The following is a 19,462-nucleotide window of genomic DNA, read 5'->3' as shown; positions in this document are numbered from 1 at the left end:
TCTACAGAGTGAGTTCCAGGACAGCCAGGGCTACACAGAGAAACCCTGTCTTGAAAAAAAAAAAGAGAAAACAAATGAAACTATAGAATACTTAGGTTAGTATCTTTCATGTCCACCCTCTGCCAAGTTGGCTACTGTCCTGAGTTTGCCAATCACAGGATGGATCTCCGGCCTTGTAAAGGGAATTTCATACAACTGAACCCCCCTAAAGGGGTGACAGATACAAGAAAGACTTAAGTCTAGCTTATCTGTTGTGGGGCAGTGGGCAGTTCTGACAGCCAGAGTCCAGTAGAGCAGCCACCTGGGAACCTCGGAGACCTACTGAGCAAAGTAAATTTGTTCACAAGGGATGGTAGGCGTTCGGTGATAGCTCTTGAGACCAATGGCTCAGATTTCAGCCCAGACCCCTCACAGCTACCCCTGCAGGAGATGTGTGCTCTATCAGGCAGACACTGCCTCAAACTCCCAGCATTCTAGCTGGACCTTACACACAGTCATCTGACCACAAGCCAGGCATGCCATGCCCCATGCAATAAAAGGGGTGGTTTGCCCCCTCCTCACTCTCTTGCTCTTTTGTTCTCTTACTTCCTCTCTGTAAGGAGCATGTAAGGCCTGAAGGCCAGGAAGGCTAAGATGAAATATTAAGTGACAAGTGAATAAAATGAAAGTAAATGTGTGAAATGGATAAGCTAACTGCAAGGTGGTAACCCAGAGTGGAATCCCAGATAAAGACAGAGGGCTGCACGAAGCCCAATGTGCAGACATAGGTAGAGATAAGCAAAGAGCTTAAAAACCACAGCCAGAAGCAACCAAGCTGGAGACGAGATAGCCTGCTGAACGAATCCACGCCGCTCAGACTCAGACTCTCGCCTACCTCCTTGTGACCCAGACTCTCGCCTTCCACCTCCTGATAAGGCTCTCACACAACCAACACCCAAGAAGATGTCGGGAGCCCGAGCCTGCAAAGCAGAGACAGGTCATATATCTCTTAGCTTATGATGTTAGAATGTTAGGATGTTTGGAATTGTTCTGCTAGTAATACTAGTGATTGCTATGTTATTTTGGTGTGTAATTTGTATGATACAGCCTGATATAGTACATAAAAGCTCTTTTAGCACCACGTCTGACTCCTTGTCTTCTGTCATAATTGCTGAGGGGCGTCCACCAGCTGAACCATAGGCTGGTCACCTAAGTGCTCCTGACACTCTCTCACTCTCTTCTCCTCTTGTTCTCTTGCTCCCTCCTTACTCTCTTACTTCCTCACTCTCTTACTCTTTTCTTTCTCTTACTCTTTTACTCTCTCTCCTCTCTGCTTTATTCTCTTCTCTGCCTTTCCCCTTCTCCTTCCTCTCTCTCTCTCCTCCTTCTCCATTCCTTCTCTCTACTCAACCAGCATATTCTATCCTACCTACAATAAAATAACTCATTCATACATTGCCTCCTTTTTAATTAAGGCACTGTGCAGTAAACAAGTCAGCCCCGGGGGCGATGGGGGAGGAGAGACCCAGACCTCAGCAGCAGGCCAACTGCCTCCAGAGAGAGGGGGAGAGAGAGAGAGCCACAGGCCTGGGTCCCCTGCTTTTGGAACAACAATCTGTAGCTTGTCATCACCATCTATTGTGGCCTGGCCCAGTGACTTCTAAATCACAGAGGAGAGACTAATCACCATCTTGGTCAGGGTTCTTTCTAGGGGGAGCCTGACCCCAAAACAGGCCATGATTACAAGTAAGATCTAAAGTTGAATGAATATGGAGCCAGGTGAAGCCATGGTGAGCAGACAGAGCTGAGAAGAAGCTATGACAGGGACAAGTTTCAAAACGCAAAAGAATATCAGTGGAAGGAAAGGCACAGAGAACAAACACGTTGAGTGCAGCTGTGCTAGTCACGTGGTCAGTCCAGCCATATTTGCCCTGGTGTAAAACTCATGCACTTGGACTGCTGGGTCTCCAGGACCACCATTTCCCACCACCTAATCTGACTGCTCTGGATCCTCATTCTTGTTATCCCTCAAATATAAGGACCTTTACTCCCAGAACCCATAGGACTCTTTCTTATGGCTGAGAAAACCCAAGTTAGCTACTGTTGATCAGTTATTAAATAAATAAAATGATGACTATTTTTAAACTGGGTGTCAGGTGCAGGGGTGTTCATTATACACATCTATTTCATGCTTGCAATAGTTAATAAAAAGTTAAATCAAAACAAAAGAGTACAGCGGATGTAATGTAAGGGACAGACTCCTAGTTACTGGGACATTACCCAGAGAGGCCAGGTCGTGCTCATCGCTTACCACCTCCGTCTCACACAGGACACTCCACTTTTCCTGCATACAGTCCTTGTTCACTGCAGTCTCCTGGAACGACAAGCTTCCATTGTTCAGAAACAACCCCAGCCAGAGAAGCAGAGTTCTTAGGCATGCAGAAGTCACACAGAATAAAAGGGTAGTGGACACATCAAAGAGGATGAAACTGTGCTAAATGAAATTGGTTAAAACCAGGGGCAGGGGCCTAGCTCCAAGGGAAGCAGTAGGCAGAAGAGCCAATAGAGCTAACTCAGGTAGGTAGGGTCTGCAGGTGAATCCCAGCCATCCCCTAACAGCCCGACCACATGCCCAGACATGGACTCCAGAAAAGCAGAGCCATACTCACCTGAGGCCTGACCATCCTGAGCACACTAGCCACTGCCTGGGCTCTGGAGCTCCCCACTTTGGGAAAAGCAGGATCTGGGGGTGAAAGGTGAACTCAGTGGGTCAAGCCCTGCTCTCAGCTCCCTAAGATCCATGTGCCTAAGGTGGACTCGGCAAACATCCAGGGAACTCCACACATACTGACTCTTAGCTTCTTCCTGGAGACCTCATCCCAAGTGTGCTACGAATGCTCTTCAGAGGGCACAACAGGCAATTATTTGTCAACCTGAGAACTGGGGACTCCTTCCATGACCCTCTCCAGCTTGTCTGAAGCTCTCTCTACTTCTGACTATATTCTCTCTGCTAATTTCCTTCCACTTCTAAGACTGATTTACACCCCTGCCTTTAAAAATCTCATTTATTGTAATGGGTATGGGTGTTTTGTCTGCACATCTGATTGTACATCACCTGTGTGACTGGTATGGAGACCAGAAGGTGGTGTTGGATTCCATGGAACTGGAATTATGGTGATGAAGCATTATATAGGTGCTGAAAATTGAGCCTGGAAGAGCAGCCAGTCCTGTTAACTCCTCAGCCATCGCTTCAGCCAGCCTCCTGCCAACTGGAACACGGTTGGAGCCCAGCCCAGTGCTTCTGTCTCCCTCCATCAGTGACCCTTCTGATCTTCCCAGCTTTAGTCATACCTCCCAGTCCTCATGGCTCTCTCAGACCTGCCATATACCTGCATCCTGATCACAGCTAATTCATTCTCATTCTCTCTCTCTCTCTCCTCTGTCTCTCTGTTGTTGTTTTTAAAAACTGGGTCTCACTATGTATCCCTGGCTGGCCTAGAGCTTGTTATATAAATCAGGCTGGCCTCAAATTCACAGAGATCTGTCTGCTTCTGCCTCCTAAGTGCTAGGATTACAGGCATAAAGCACTGCATCCAGCCTCCATTCTCCACTTTTTAGCAGTTAAATCTCTTGCTTATTCCCCCAGTACCCCATACGTACTTTGCCTCGTGATGCACTTTATCTAATAATCCCCTTTTACAATGCCAGTATTATGCCTAGGAACAGATACCATCCAGACAAATCTTTTGTTTGAGGTAGCTGGATTTTTTTGTGTCTTTTATTTGACACAGGGTATTAATCTGAAGCATGGACTAGCCCAAAACTTACAAAGTAGTCCAGGTTCACATTTAGCTCTCAGAAATTCTCTTGCCTTAGCTTTTGAAGTACTGGAATGACAGGTTTGATTCTCCATGCCCAGCTTCCCCCAAACATATTTCATGAGGTTTCTTCTTTTTATGTATATGACTGACTCCGTGCTACCTACATAAGAACTCTTAAAGACAATCATAGTATACTGCATGTCTCTGGTCCCCAGTGGCACATGCTTGAGATAGGAGACTACTCTGGTTTGAGGGAAACTTGGTAAGAACATGCACAACTACAGGACAGACAAAAGGGTCACTAAGGAAGGAGGCTGGCTATAAGAGCAATGTAGGATTTCAGTGAGGTGTAAGTTGGGCTGATGAAAGAAAGTGACTCTAGGTGGTAGAACTGAGGAGACATTGTACCAAAGTGTCTTGCTCCTGGGGCACAGGGAGGATCCAAGAGGGCATCAGGGGCCGAGCCCTGATTAGAAGCTGAGATGCGTGACTGCTCAGCTGCACTAAGAGCTCCCATCTTCTTTAAATGCACATCCTGTTCTTGTACTGGAGGTGAAGCCTAGAGATTAGAGACGAAGAAACAGAACTGTTTTCAAAGGGCATTGCTGTAGGCAGAGAACCCAGACCTCAAAGACACCTCATACAGGAAAAAGGCCAAGGGAATGAAGGACTGGGCTATCTTTCTGTGATCTTTCCACTAATCTCAAAGCTTGCAATCTTCTCAGCCATCGCTCCCTTAACTCCTTGTAGGAGCTAGAACAGGCTCGATAGCCAGCTCCACCGTGTCAGGTCTTTGGAGGCACATTAGCTTAAGAACCATGTGAAGCTATTAAGATAGCTCAGGTGGTAAATACTGCTAAGTCTGAGGACCTTAGTTCCCAAGTTGTTTACTGAATGGTCGTTGTGTGTATGAACATGGGTATATGCAAGTGTGTGCAGGTGCACTTGCAGTGTGTAGGAGCTGGAGGAAAACTTCAGCTCTCTCTCTTGCTTAGGCACCAGCCACTTTGTATCTATGTTCATGTGTAAGAATTATGACACTTTGCAAAAGCTGTGTTCTAAGAACCACAGGACTAAGTGGCCTACTTAGCCTTGGTTAGGTCTATTCAGATCCCCTGGCAGGTCATAGGCCAGAAACCTAGCCTAACCACTGGTTCCCTGGTTACAGGAATCCTGTCTCAAAAAACCCAACATAGCTCTACATATCCATGTTGAAACAGGAAAGCAGAACAGCCAGAGATGTGTGTCTCTAGTGAGGTTTATTGCCTGTAAATGCCAAATGGTTGTTGAAGGGAAGAAACCCATGCACCTGAGTCCTGGGTAAAACACTACAATTTGCCAGGCGGTGGTGGCGCACGCCTTTAATCCCAGCACTTGGGGGACAGAGGCAGGCGGATTTCTGAGTTCGAGGACAGCCTGGTCTTCAGAGCTACACAGAGAAACCCTGTCTTGAAAAAACCAAAAAAGAAAAAAACCAAAAAAAAACCACTACAACTTTAGCAGAATTTAACTGCCAGTAGATCAGAAGATGAGGTTATTACAGTGTATTAAACTCTATCTTTTGCCTATATCTACAGCTACTACCCTAAAGAGCTTTCATCTGCACTTATTGTGAGAACCAACCAGGACTGGGGAGTTGTACAGTGCTTTACATGCAATCATGACAACCTGCATTGGGATTCCCAGAACTAATGTTAAAAAGTCAGGCATGAAAGCACATGTTTGTAAGTCCAGCCCTGGGGAGGCCTAATAGACTCCTTAGGGATCACAGGCCAGGAACCTGCCTAAACACTGATTCAGGTCAGGGAGATCTTTTCTGTAGCAGAAGAACAACACCTGAGGTTGTTCTCTAGCCTACACACACACACAGACTCTCTCTCTCTCTCTCCTGCACATGCACCTTCCCTCCACAGAAACACACCTGACTTAGACCTTGGCTTATGTGGTGGTTTGAATGACCCCCACAGGCTCATAGATTTGAATGCTTAGTCACCAGGAAGTGGTACTACTTAAAAGGTCAGAAGGTGTGGCCTTGTTAGATAAAGTGCCACTGGGGTGGGCTCTGACAGTCTCTCTCTCCCTCTGGATCAGGATATAGAGCTCACAGCTACTTCTCCAGCACCACATAAACCTATGTGCTACCAAGCTCCCTGCCATAAGGGACTAAAGTCTAAAAACTGGAAGCAAGTCCACAATTAAATGCTTTTATAAGAGGTGCATTGGTCATAGTGCCTCTGTAGCAATAAAACAGTGACTAAGAAAGCTGGGATTTCTATTTTTGCTTATGGCTTGCAGCAGAAAGCTATTTCCTGTCTACCAATGGAGCAAGTTCAGGAATCCTAAGGGCAAACCAGCCTAAAGTGTAGGGAATAGAGAATACTGTTCTCAGGCTAGCCCAAGTCTACAGAGTGGCTTTGGATGTTCCTACAGACTGATCGCTTACCTGCCCTGACTCACTAAGGTGTCTCTGGAAATCCTCCACCACAGCAACAGCCTCCTCGCCAGTCTCAGGGTGATGGAGCTGTACCCATGTCTGAAGCTCCCTGGGCAAGATACTCAGGAACTGCTCCAGCACCAGGACCTCCAGGATCTGCTCCTTGGTGTGGACCTCTGGCATCAGCCACCAACGGCAGAGTTCCCTGAGCCGGCTCAGGGCCTGCTGAGGCCCAGACATCTCATGGTAGCACAACTGCCTGAAGTGCAGTCGGAATATTTCACAGACGGGAGGGTGGTTCTTCTGCCCCCAGGTCTGGCTTCCTGGTTCCTGCTTCTGATACATGGCAGTCCTGGGGATGATATCTAATGTCCCCCTGTCTTCCATGGTCATTGTGATCCCAAAGAGAAGCTGGCCAGACTTACAGCGGGGACACTGAAAATGAGTCTCTGCTTCAAAATGCAGAAGCTGTTTTTCCAGAGTCAAGAAAGGAAGTAAGGAAAGGGTCACCTACAGAAACACAAAGAGAACAATCAGAGTCCGGGAACACCTAACTCTTAGCTAGTGACAGATTCTGTAGCTTCCGAGGGAAAGAACAATACAAGCAGGGAAATGGCTCCAAGTGACTTCCCTTCTCAAACTTTTAGTTGCTCTAGTCACCTTCAGGATAAAAGCTAACTAAATATCTAGGCTTAGCTTTCACAGCCTTTCAGACACACCTCCAACCATTTCCCCCAAGTACCCAAATTAAAAGGACAGCAAAGGCCTCCAAAGTAGGATGTGCAAGAAAACAGGATGTTAAAGAAAATACTAAATGATTTAACTCCTATTTAATATGTCCTATAGTAAGCACTTAAATTCAAATAGGATTTATCTTTAATTTTTTAATGAACTTGTGCTGGTAGTGGAGGCTCAAAACTCGACTGGTAAAGATGTACAAAAGTTCGGGGCTAACACTCTACAAATAAGAGGGTGGGGACAACACTTTACCTGTCTGTATCTTCCCTGTTCTTTTTCTTCATTTCTGACAAATTCTTAAGCAAGTGTCAAGACCCAGAATAAATACCACTTCTCTTGAAGGATATTTTCCTGCTTGCCCCAGATATAAAACAATGGCCCTTGCTGTACCTCATTTTGTAACAGTGTACTTCAACTGGTTTATGCAGAACTCACCAGTCATAGCCTCTCAACTACTGGAGGATCACCCAAAGGGAGGAACTAGTATTAAAACTTTTGGAAGTCCTTTCTACTTAACCTGGAGCCTTTCTGGTCTCTCTGGGCATGCCAGTACTTAAAGCTTCAGGAATGCCAGGGACTACTCTCCACCCACAATGCAATTGTTTGCAGTTTACACAGTCGTAGGCTGCATTTCCTGGGAAGTCTCCAAAGGCAGAACTGGCTTGCCAATCCTGCACGCGTGCACATGTGTTGGACAGAGATATGTTAGACAAATGTGGTTAGCTTAGCGGACAAAATTTGGGAAAAGCCAATTTCCCGTTTATGCATGCCATTTGAGAAACAGCTGCTTTGGGCAAGTAGGATGTGTACCTGGTTTGATATATCAGGCACTGGAGAACCCAGGGTTAGACATTTTCCTCTGGGTTTTTTTTTTTTTTTTTTTTTTTTAAGGCTGAGTAATCTGAACTCTCCAAGAGTACACAAGAGCACAGGACACTTTCCTGCTGTCCTTACTGTCCCGAGTGCTAAGCGGCAGATCTCGCTGCACGTCTGAACTGCGAGCTCGCGTAGGGCTCACTCCAGAATCACGGTCCCGCCTCCGTGGCCGCTCACCAGGCGTCGGCCCGCGCAGCGCTGACAAACGGGCGCCAACAACTCGAGCCTACCCCAAGCCAAGCGACCTCAGCTCGAGGACGATCCGGCTCCGCCTCGGGCGAGCACCCTGGCACCGCCGGCGTCGCGACCCGAGTGCGGGCCGCACTTTCCACCGCGTAGCCACCGGCACGCGTGACGGCACCCGCCCCACACACCTCCAGGAAACCAAGAAATGGCCACAATGGCGAGACAGGAAGCATGGGAGCGTCACTTCCGGTGTCTCCTGGATTCCGGAAGTCTTGGTTGCTAAGGTGAGCAATAATCTTGGACGCTAGGATTTTATCCAGGGTGCATCTGGGACACAAGCGGGTGTCATGCTAAGCTTAGAGTCATCAGATTCCAGGGATCTCACTCGACACAAAAAGGCCCAAAACAGCAAAATCCATACTTTCCAACAATCAGACTTTGGCAGCTACCAGCCTGTCCCTGATGATGCCCTATACAATTATGCCCTATACAATTAGATCTCAATTTCTTTCTTTCTTTCTTTTTTTTTTTTTTTTTTCGAAACAGGGTTTTTCTAGAGCGCCCTGGCTGTCCTGGAACTCACTCTGTAGCCCAGGCTGGCCTTGAACTCAGAAATCCGCCGGCCTCTGCCACCCAAGTGCTGGGATTAAAGACGTGCACCACCACCGCCCCGCTTAGAGCTCGATTTCTAATCGTGTTACAGCTCTGTTCTAATAAGGGGAAGGTTCCCCCAACTGTACAGTTCTGCTTGGGCAGTGGAAGGTTTCCCTGATGCAAGTGTTACAGCTCTCCTGGGTAAGGTACCCTGGGAATCAGGAGCCAAGGAATACCACAAAGTCACACCACGCTACAAACCTCATATAGATTTTTTGGAAGGGAAAACCCAGAAAAATGGCTGCCTCTGCTCAGGCAAGGAGCAGGGAACTGAGGAAAAAGATGCCTTATATAGGGTTCGTTGAGGGATGGAGCTTCCGGGGTGGTTTGGAATTTGTGGGATTCTAGGCAGATTCTAGGGCAAACTCAGAAATTGGTGGAACAACATGTTTCTTGGGGTCCAGGACTCAAGTCTGGGTCAGGATGTTCTCTTCTTGGCTCTTTTACCCTAAATGTATCTCTGTCATCTCACCTCAAAGTGCCAGTCTCAGGAAAGATTAATTGTGTTATAAAGTTTGCTCACAAGATGGAGAACTTCATCTACTATAGAAGGGTAGGTTCCTCACAGAGGACAATTCTCTGAGAATTCAAATTGTTAGGACTTTCTTTATTGAAACTTCTTTGGGCTGGCGAGATGGCTCAGCAGGTAAGAGCACTGACTGCTCTTCCTAAGGTCCTGAGTTCAGATCCCAGCAACCAAATGGTGGCTCACAACCACCCACAATGAGATCGGTCACCCTCTTCTGGTGCGAATGACGACAGCTGCAGAAAATTACGCCAGAGCGAGCGGGCGAAGCGAGCCTGAGCAGAGGTCCTGAGATCAACAGCAGCCACACACATGATCGAACACAGTCATCTGTACAGCTACAGTGTACTCATACACATAAAAATGAAATAAAATAATTCTTTTAAAAAAAAGAAAGAAAGAAACTTCTTTAACTATTATAGTTTGTGCTTTGAATTGATCAAAGCTACATTTATGGCCCAAATAGCACAATCTGTGGCCCTGAGTCTTTGTGTGGATGGTGTGATACTTACTGCTTGCTTTTTTTGACTCACAGGTTAGTCAAACACATGATATAATCCACCAGGCCTTTAGTTTGGTAGTGTCTATGTTAACAGGCATTGTTAACAGGTCTGCAAGTTCCACAGTTTGCATTTTTCAGATGGAAAACAGGTTCAGGTGGACTGTGTCAGCCCGGTCTGTGGGAAGAGCTTAATATTGTCCCAGAACTTGGTTGATGTTGATTTTGGCTATGTTAGTAACTTGGTTTTTGAGAAACTGTAGAAGGCATGGGGCTAAAAGGAAGAGGCCTCCAATGGCTGTGATCGGGCCCACCAAAGGCAAGAGCCAGGTAATGAGGGGGTTGAAATACCAGGGGGCAGGGTCATTGAAGGCCTATCAGGACCTCAAATTGTTGCAGAGGTCGCAAAGGGTCTTAATACTTTGTTCAACTAATTTCAGTTCATTTACATAGAAACAACATTCTTCCTCCAGGATTATACAAGGTCCCCACTCCACCCTGTTCTGCTGTCAGAAGGTCCAGTGTCCCTCTATTTCATAATACAAGTCTAGGAGTGGTGGTCATTTTTACCTGGGGAATAATTATAACAGGAATGCAGAGGTAGGGGCCCCTCAAAGAGGGGGACCTCCTATGAGGGTTTATTAAAGGAGAAACCCGGGTCTGAGGAAGAACCATGCAAGGTAGCATTAACAGATGCCATGACTAAGTGGGGATCCAGAAGGGAGGCACAGAAGAAACATCGAGAGGCATTTTAGATGGGATGTGAGAAACACACTGAACATGTAGCCAGGCTTGGGCATTTCTTCTCAGTTGTGTTTCCTGTTCAAGAATGTTTTTATGGGTTAATGTGGACTGGGAGGTCTGCACCAGGTATCAAGAGATATGAATATCAGCAGAGGGGCATGCAGCATAACCGGTGAGATATAGTTTCCCCATGATTCCCATTCTCCATATTTCATCCCAGGGGTCATCTATAGCAATGATGAGACAGTTATTCAGGTCTGGGAGTAGTGGTCATCTGTACCTGCAGAATAATTATAACAGGAATGCTGAGGTAGGGAAATAGGCTATTTCTTTCTTTTTTTTTTAATATAAAACAATCGACATGTATTTATTTAATATACATTGAAAGGGTTCAAGCAGACTTAATTTTAAAACAAAAAACAAAAATAACAACAGCTTAGAAATCATTTCTATGAGAGTTGATGCTACGCACACTCGTCTACTCCAGTCACATCCAAAATATCGGGGATAAAATCCTGATAAAGGATAAGAGTCAATAAGACCCCAAAAGGGGTTCTGTGCTTCCTGGATTTCAGACTAGTCGCTGGTATCCCCTAACTCAGACGTGTTCCAGATTAGTCTTTCCAATCGTCAACAAGGCCTCATAATTAGGCATAAAGGTACCACAAGAAATGACTCGTAAATGGTTAAGATTGGGCATTGTCTCCTGGCCGACACAAAGTTTCCAACTAGCCTAGTTGAGACTAATCGAAGGGCTTTCACTCAAGGACATTAGCTAGAAGTGTTAGGTCAGGTCAGAACTCCTCACTGCCTGCCTCCAGCTAGAACCAGAGAATTAGCATAAGAATATCTAAATACTTCAACAGGGAGGGCTCCACCCTTCTTCCTCTTGCTTCACACCTAGCTACCAGACCCTGCTGACTTTGGTGTGGGGGGTCGCTTGCCTACGTGACTTCAGTCTAGCACTAGGACTGGGAGAAGAAGAAAGACTTGGACTCGCATGCAGGACTAGCACTAGAACTTAGATGGGCTAGGACTCAGATTCATGCATTCACATTCCCCCGGGGCCCAGAGCACTTGGGGCCGGGGGATACAGCGCCAGTTCAGAGGAGATAGCTGCTGCTTTAGACCCAGTATGTTTCAGATAACCTCAGATGTACCTCAACTATTGAGCTGCCAGATTTACCATCTCTCTTTTACAATGACTGTAAAAGTCTGATGCCATTTCTAAGAAATACATTTAGATCTTATACTTCATGTGTCGTCTCTGCCATCATTTCTTCTCCTACGCCTTGTCGACCTGACTAGGACCCCTGTTTCTCCCGCGGGTTGAGGGAGGCCCAGATCGGCCAGCCCGTGGCAAGTTGAGTTCAATTTTATAGGACCAATAACAGCAGCTGCCATAAACATCCTGATCTATGAGACAACCTGCTTCTCCTTTGTGACCCTTTTATCAATTAGGGAAAGCAGAGAAAGGGGTTAGGATTACAGACATGGAGTTAGGATAGACAAGAATAGAAATAGAGATTTGGCATGCATGGTTGGTGCAGTCTGCAGACCTGCTTTCCTGGTTCTTCCTATCATATGTTTGCTGAATGGAAAAACATGAGTGGTGGATGTTGAGGAAAGAATTAGCCATTTGATCAGTGGTGGAACAGGCCTGCAATGTAACAAAGACTGTGTCGTTAAAACAGCAGAGAGAGAGAAGCTTGAGGAGGACATGCACATTGTGTAGTTGCTACCAGATTATGCATGTCCTTCCAGGTGATCTTTTTGCTTGGCTGTGGATGTCTCCTTCTGGGTCTCTTCCTTCCCTTTACTGTCAGTGACAGGCAGGTCATTTTCTTGGTGTGTGTCCATACTGGTGTCCAGATAGACCATGGCTGATTCTGTGGGAATAAACAACAAAACCCCTTCCCACCACAAGGAGGGTTCAGGTCCCTTCCAGATCCTGTCTAGGGAGTCCCACCATCTCGCCAACAAGTGTGTGTGGGATCAGTTGTGGTGAATCCAGTGAAAATTAACTGGGGCAGGGATACTTTTGTGTCTTTATAATCATTAAGAATATTTAGTGTTGCTAGGGCCATTGTCAAATGAACATTAGGTGGGTAAGAGGCATGTTGCTTTTTTTTTTTCTGGGTTTTGAGGGTTTGTCTGCTTTTTTAACTATACCTAGTCCTTGGGAAGTATAAAGGATCTCTGGATGGTGAGTAATTTCCCACATAGGGCAGAAGGCCTTGAAATGAATGCTGATGAAGGCAGGGCCATTATTGGTCTTGATTTGTTGCTGCAGGCCCATAATGGTGAATGAGGAGAGCATGTGAGATATAAGTATTTTAGAGCTTTTTGCCATTTGGTCAGAGGCCTATATGAAATGGGAGTGTTTATTGTAATAAAAAATATTTTTCCCACCCAAGTTGGGGTACATGAGTGACACCAGTCTACCAGAGGACATTGGCCTTGAGGCCCCAGGGGTTGACTCCCATTCGTTGTATTGCAGGGGTGGCAATTTGTGAGGCACATGAATTGCAAGATTTTATGATCTGATGTGGTTGACTGGATGGCATATGGGGGAATCAGGATTGTAATTCTTTAAGGTTAACATGGGTGTGTGAGTAAAAATTCTGTGCTTGTTCAAGGGTGGCTATAAAGATTCCCAGTGAAGCTACTTGATCACTCAAGGAGTATAAACCTACTTCAATAAATGTATTTAAATACTTTAACCTCCTTCCTAGCCCACCACCCACCAGAGGTTGTGGAACGGAAAGGTTAATAGGGCAAAGAAAGATGTGGTCCGGTTTAGAAATAGTTCTTTGGGGTGAATCCAATCTGTCTTGTCAGGATATCAGCAGTTCAGTGGTAGCTTGATCCACTCCCATACACCACGAATCAGCAATGGAAGTTCAATCCAGAAGAAACTGCAAGGCTCTGCTAGTTGTCCCAAGCATTTGGAAGGAGCAAGAAGCCTCTGGTGCACCACCAGAAGTTCTTTGGCATATTTCTCTTTATAAAACCATGACAAATGAAGACCAACAAAGAGTGACAAGGTGAACCAATACCACACTGTCTGTTGGATTATATTTATACCCTTTCCAAGCATCATGTATTCTCTCAAACATTCACTCTAGAAAAAATACCACATGCCCCTTTTCCAGACAGTTTCCAAAAAACAAACAACAAACAAACAAACAAAACACCACACGCCTGTTGGCTCCCTCCTGCCACCTCAGCTCCAGCAGAGCTGACAGCCTGACCCTGCAGGTGGCCACCTGCTAGGACTAAACAATGGCCCACTACACTGCAGTCTACTTTTGAAGACAGCAGCTAGAAGTTACACCTGGCTGCTGACACACCTACTTGCCTGAGGACCCGCTGACTTGGGAACAGGACTACTTGCCTGAGGACTTTTGAGTTTCCAGAGTTGTCTCTTGTCTGCTGCCTTGTTTACATTATGCATATGTCTTGTGCCTGGAAATTTTGCTTTCAGTTCTTGCCTGTCTATAAATGTTCAAAATATCCCCAAGTAAATAGATGCCTTGATAGAAACCTTCTTGGCTTCCGTTCTCTTTGTTCTCTCGACTGTTTCATTTTGCAGGTCCGGATCTAACCTCAGGCTGAAGCGAACACAGACCCAAGTGGTTATGTGTTCATAACCAAGTGACCATGGTTGGCAGCAATTGCTGTAACAGTATGGAGAGGTGATAGACAACATACCCAGGAAATTCTGATTTAATTATTGTCATCTAGCCAGTCCTCATATCTTGATAATGAGATCTAATTCCTTAATTTCACTCCCATGATCCTCAGAGCCAAACAAGAATGCATCATGGCCTGAGCTTTCTTTTTCTGATTCTGCGGAAACATCTGTCATAGACAAAGTGAAAATAAAGACTTTCAGTATCAAAACCAAAAATGCAAGAGAAAAGTAAACCAAGGAAAGGCCAGGAGATTCTCCATGAATATCTCCTCAGGCCTTGCCATAAGGAGAACAGACTGTATTACACTCATGCACCTTTCCCAGCAGAGACTCAACCACCTCCAGTTTTTGTTCTAAGAACATCAGAGAGAAACCCCTCAGGTTTCTGATAGAGGAAGAGAATTGAGGAATTCCTGTCTTGGGGTTTGGAAGGGGGTGGAGGCTGTGTGATTCCCAAGCCTGAGGGGCACAAATGCACACAAAGTACCTCAGAGCTGGGTAGCTTGTGAAAAGGAAAATAAAAAATTCAGCATGAACTTGCCCACGTGCCTGGGATTGAAAGAGTTAAATTTGAGACCAGTATTAGAGAGGATTACTGAAAACCACAGGGGCCAGGCCTGTGAATACAGATCAAAGTAAGCTGTTAGGAGGGCTGCCAGGTCAGGGAGAAGCTGTTAGCAGAGCCCAGGTCAGGGAAGCATAAAACACAGAGATAGGGAAAATTGCAAGGAGATGTCCTGAGCCGAGGCGCCTGGGACACGCCTGGGCAGACATTGAGTGATGGACCATGGACCATCTGGTTTTCTTAGGTATTAGCTAAGGGTCAATTAGGAACCTTGAATAAGCACTCCTTTTTCACTCCCCATTTTAGGAATTCTCAACTTTGATCTGCACGAACTACATTTAAAATAACCAATCATGTATAGCCACCCAGATTCCTTTGTTCCCTCAGACCTTTTTCCTATATAAAGCCCCTAACTTCTGAACCTCGTGTCGCATTCCCTGTACTCCTGTGTGAGTTTGATTGGGAAGCAAACCTGGGCCCCCGAATAATAAACTACCTCTGCATTTGCATCAAGAAGGCCTTTCATGTTTCTTGGGTGCATGTCTCTTAGCACTTGAGCGGGAACTCCGCAAGGGGTCTTTGACTTGCTGTGGTCCTGTGGGCAAATTATCTTGGCCCAGAAGTTCATGGAAGCCCCAAGGGATATTTTGTTGGTTTTGATTTTTTCTGACCTGTTGCAGGCATCTATTCCTATATAACCCACCCCATTGAAGTAACAGGATTACGCAAGGAGAATGGACAGATATTGTGGTATATTAAGGGCAGCATGAAGGGTCAGGAGAATAGATTTGGTCCAAGGGGCATGAATATCATCTTCTCATACCAGCCGTCTAATCTTTTAATTTATTGGCCTGGTAGGGTTACCAGTCTTGGGGCTGAGAGCCAGTGTGTTGAACATTAACAGGGAAAGCCAAGATATTATTTCCATTGTAGGCAAGTTTGAAGGAGTCTCTAATCTTGCACAGTTGTTATGGTAGTTTGTAGGGGGCAGAAGGGATGGAACCATTAAGAGTTTTTGGGTATCCTTAGTGGATGAGGCAAGAGGGCCATAAGGCAGCAGTGGGGGAGAAATAGAAGTGGTTATGTGAGGGGGTCAGGGGCTATTTTCTGTCTAATATATTCGGTGGCTCATCCAAGGACAACAAGGTCCGACATAGGGCAGTCTTCAGGGTTTTCCTTGTCAGAGTCATCGGTGGGAGTAAAGAGTTTGGGTTTAATCCTCATTTTCCTTCTGGGAGGGACCAAAGCATTGCTGAATGGCCACAATGTTGGGGAGGAAGAGGGTGTGTCCTTCTTGGACTTCTTGCCTTCACTGGAGGTAGGGCACCCAGGTCTAGACCTCAGCATGGAAACCATCCAAGGAACTAGCTGAAGGACCTCTTCTCTCAGAAGGAACCCCTCCCAGAAGGAACTCCTCCTAGAAGGAAATTGCTTCCTTCTGGGAGATTTTAAACCCCTAAAACTTGAAGAGGGACCAAAGGCCCCTCATTTGGGAATCCTTCTGGTGAGAAGCAGAATTTAAGGAAAAGGATGGCACTCAGTCAAAGAGGGAACATTCTGAGGATCACAGGGGTTTGGGTGGATTCCACTGAGGCTGAAGGCAAAGCCTGTCTGTAAATTTAAGAAAACCAGTGGTGTCCCTAAAGATATTTAACTGGTCATTGTTACTGGCTTTTTTCAGAGAAATTTAGAGAGGTGATTTTTGCCGATGCATGAAGACATCAGTTACCCCTTTGTTCCTCAATGGCTCAAATAGAAAGTAAAGGAAGAAGGACCAGTTGATTCTCAGGTTAGGATGGCAAGGCAAGACATTGATGACCCTTGGAGGGGGAGTACTCACCATCTTCTGCGCCTCCTAGAGGGTTCCTGTTTGGGTGCTAGGTGTGTATCCTCCACCCTGTCAGCCATTGCCACCAACAGTCTCAGGGTGTGGAAGAGTTGAGGAGCAGAGTGTTGGGCAGGAGTGAGTACAACGAGACTGTGTTGGAGGACAGCTCATTTATTGAAATAGAGGGGCTAGATTTTATAGCTCAGGTCAGGGGAGAAGGGAGGAAAAAGAATAAGGAGGAAATGCTACAACAGAAGGCAGTGATCTCCAGAGAGAATAAACTAGATTATCACATGATTTCTGAGAAGCCAGTTCTCTGGCGGGGAAACAGAAGTTTACCTGGCTTTATCATGACGTGGCCTTTTTCTCTATGGGGTTGAGTAGGCCCAAGCATGATTTGGGTAGGGAGTGTGCCCACTCCTGTCATGCTCTCTGAGAGCTTTCTGGGGAGTGGGCAGCTCTCTACAATCCCTCATCTTGCTTGGGAATCCACACCACTGGATGATTGACAGTCCTTATGGAGTTGGAAACTACTAGCCTTCTTAACCCTGCTCCTGCTTCTGCTCTTCCTCCTCCTCCCCCGCCCTTTTTTTTGTTTCTTTTTGGAGACAGGGTTTCTCTGTATAGCCCTGGCTGTCCTGATACTCACTTTGTAGACCAGGCTGACCTCGAACTCAGAAATCTGCCTGCCTCTGCCTCCCAAGTGCTGGAATTAAAGGCATGTGCCACCACTGTCCAGCCTTCTTCCTTTTTTAAAGATTTATTTATTTATTTTATGCAATGGGTACTCTTTAGCTATCATCAGACACACCAGAAGAAGGTGTCAGAGTCCATTACAAATGGTTGTGAGCCACCTATGGTTACAGGGAATTGAACTTAGTACCTCTGGAAGAGCAGTCAGTACTCTTATCCACTGAGCCATCTCTTCAGCCTTCTTCTTTTCTTAATCTTACCAATCTCACTCTGCCTCATAAACTTTTCATTTAGATTTCTTCAACAACAGATTTCTAACCAGACTTTTAGTCAGTTGCTATTATAGGATTATTGGCTCCTAGCTATGGAGCCAGAAGTCTGCCTCACACACTTATTCCCTGGCAGTGAAGATGAAATTTGCGCCAGGGACCTTGACTCTCCCAAACAGTAGGAAGGAATCTAATAATAACACTGCCCTCTTTCCAACCACTGATTATTTATTAATAAACAAAAGGGGGGACATAGGGTAAATGAGCTGAAGGAAAAATCACCCTGACCCTGACTGGACTCTAAGCTCAAGAAACAGAATCTCACCAATCCCTGAACTTGCCACAGAAACCCATTGTGGTGGTTTGAATAGGTTTGGCCCTATTCACCAATGTGTTTGATTATTTGGCCCTTGGGGATTGACACTATTAGGAGGTGTGGCCTTGTAGGGTAGGTGTGGCTTTGTTAGAGGAAACATGTCATTGTGGAAGTGGACTTTGAGGCCTCATATATATGCTCAAGCTCTGTCAAGTACAGAATAATCTTCTCCTGGCTGCCTGTGGAAGACAGTCCCTTTCGCTGCCTCCAGATCAAAATGTAGAACTCTCTGCTGTCTCCACACCATATTTAACTGCATGCCACCAGGTTTCCCCCTCTATGACAATAATGGACTAAACCTCTGGAAGTGTAAGTCAGCCCCAATTAGACATTTTCTTTTGTAGAGTTGTGATGGTCATATATTTTTTTTCAAACCAATGAAACCCAAATTAAGACACCCACCTGTCTTTGAGCATGAAAACCCACCAATCTCTGAATAGAAGTACCTACTGTTCTTGAACTCACACAAGCTCAGGAATTGAAATCACAGCAATCTTCACCATGCCCCAAGAAACCCCATGTAAACCCTGCCTTCTGCTCAGTTCCCTGCTGCTTCTCATCTCTCCTGTACTACCTCCACCCCAATAAATCTTTTGTGTGAGATTTGTTGTATCCCTTGGCTCCCAATTGCCAGGATACCTTTTGCAGCATAGCTATAACACTTTCACTGGTAGAGAGCATAACACTAATTGCCACGCACACTTTTCGTGAAGGCGGTATCTGAGGCGTAAACTTCAAGGAAAGTCAGTCTCCTGCCTCCGCATTGTCGCCTGGCACCCCAAACTCAGAGGTGGCCCAGATATGTCCTCGTACTAGTGTGCTAGGAACTCACCAAGATATCATTTTCTTACAGCTAGCAAGAGAAAATTCGGACATTGCTTTCTGACCTTCACCAATGTTTCCAACTATCCTAGTTTAATGTTTTAAGTACTAGAGAGTAATTGAAAGGTTTCTCTCACTCTAAGACATTAGCTGAAAGTGTTAGGTCGAGATTCTCCTCTGCCTGCCTCCAGCAAGAACCATAGAATTAGCATAAGAATACCTCAACAGAGAGGGCTCCACCCCTCTTCCTCTTGCTTCACACCTAGCTACCAGACCCTGCTGACCTGGGTGTGTGGGGGTCGTTTTGCCTACGTGACTTCAGTCTAACACTAAGACTGGAGGAAGAAGTACTTAGACTCACATGCAGGACTAGCACTAGAACTTAGATGGGCTAGGACTCAGATTCATGTATCTCTCGCAGTCCCCCGGGCCCAGAGCACTTGGGCCCGGTGGATACAGCACCAGTTCAGAAGAGAGAGCTGCTACTTTAGACCCAGTATGTTTCAGATAGCCTCAGAGGTACCTCAACTGTTGAGTTGCCAGATTTTTCATTTCTCTTTTGCAATGATTGTAAAAGCCTCATGTCATTTTTAAAAGAAATACACTCAGATTTTACACCACCCGTGTGTAGTTTGTTTGTCAAAAGCCGAATCCCGTGCACACCTGGCCAGAATCCCTCGTCCCGCGGAACAGGGGACCCCGTGAGAAATCCCGGTCCGTGGCAACTAATGTAGGAGAATCCTACTTCCTGTTAT

At 45.9% G+C, this 19,462-nt stretch overlaps 1 protein-coding gene across 7 annotated transcripts in view; it reads right to left on the bottom strand.

The window, feature by feature from the left end:
• LOC116073259 (zinc finger protein 660) overlaps positions 1 to 9,041 on the bottom strand; it is a 25,481-nt gene extending 16,440 nt beyond the window's left edge. The window contains exons 1-5 of one of the 7 annotated variants that reach the window (XM_031345035.1): positions 8,890 to 9,041; positions 6,244 to 6,744; positions 4,209 to 4,359; positions 2,649 to 2,722; positions 2,260 to 2,353 (exon numbers count right to left, since the gene is read on the bottom strand). In XM_031345035.1, the coding sequence (XP_031200895.1) occupies positions 2,260 to 2,353; positions 2,649 to 2,722; positions 4,209 to 4,359; positions 6,244 to 6,627 (703 nt within the window). In that variant the 5' untranslated portion in view covers positions 6,628 to 6,744; positions 8,890 to 9,041. Of the gene's footprint in view, positions 1 to 874; positions 960 to 2,259; positions 2,354 to 2,648; positions 2,723 to 4,208; positions 4,360 to 6,243; positions 6,745 to 7,489; positions 8,293 to 8,889 lie in introns of those variants that run through there. The other 6 variants (XM_031345039.1, XM_031345030.1, XM_031345031.1 and 3 more) reach the window with 6 other exon arrangements.
• Positions 9,042 to 19,462: the final 10,421 nt, after the last annotated feature.

This window comes from Mastomys coucha, unplaced genomic scaffold (genome assembly GCF_008632895.1).
Source record: "Mastomys coucha isolate ucsf_1 unplaced genomic scaffold, UCSF_Mcou_1 pScaffold23, whole genome shotgun sequence".
NCBI lineage: Eukaryota > Metazoa > Chordata > Mammalia > Rodentia > Muridae > Mastomys > Mastomys coucha.
The sequence above is the reverse complement of the archived record's forward strand: the minus strand, read 5'-3'. Positions and strand labels throughout refer to the sequence as shown.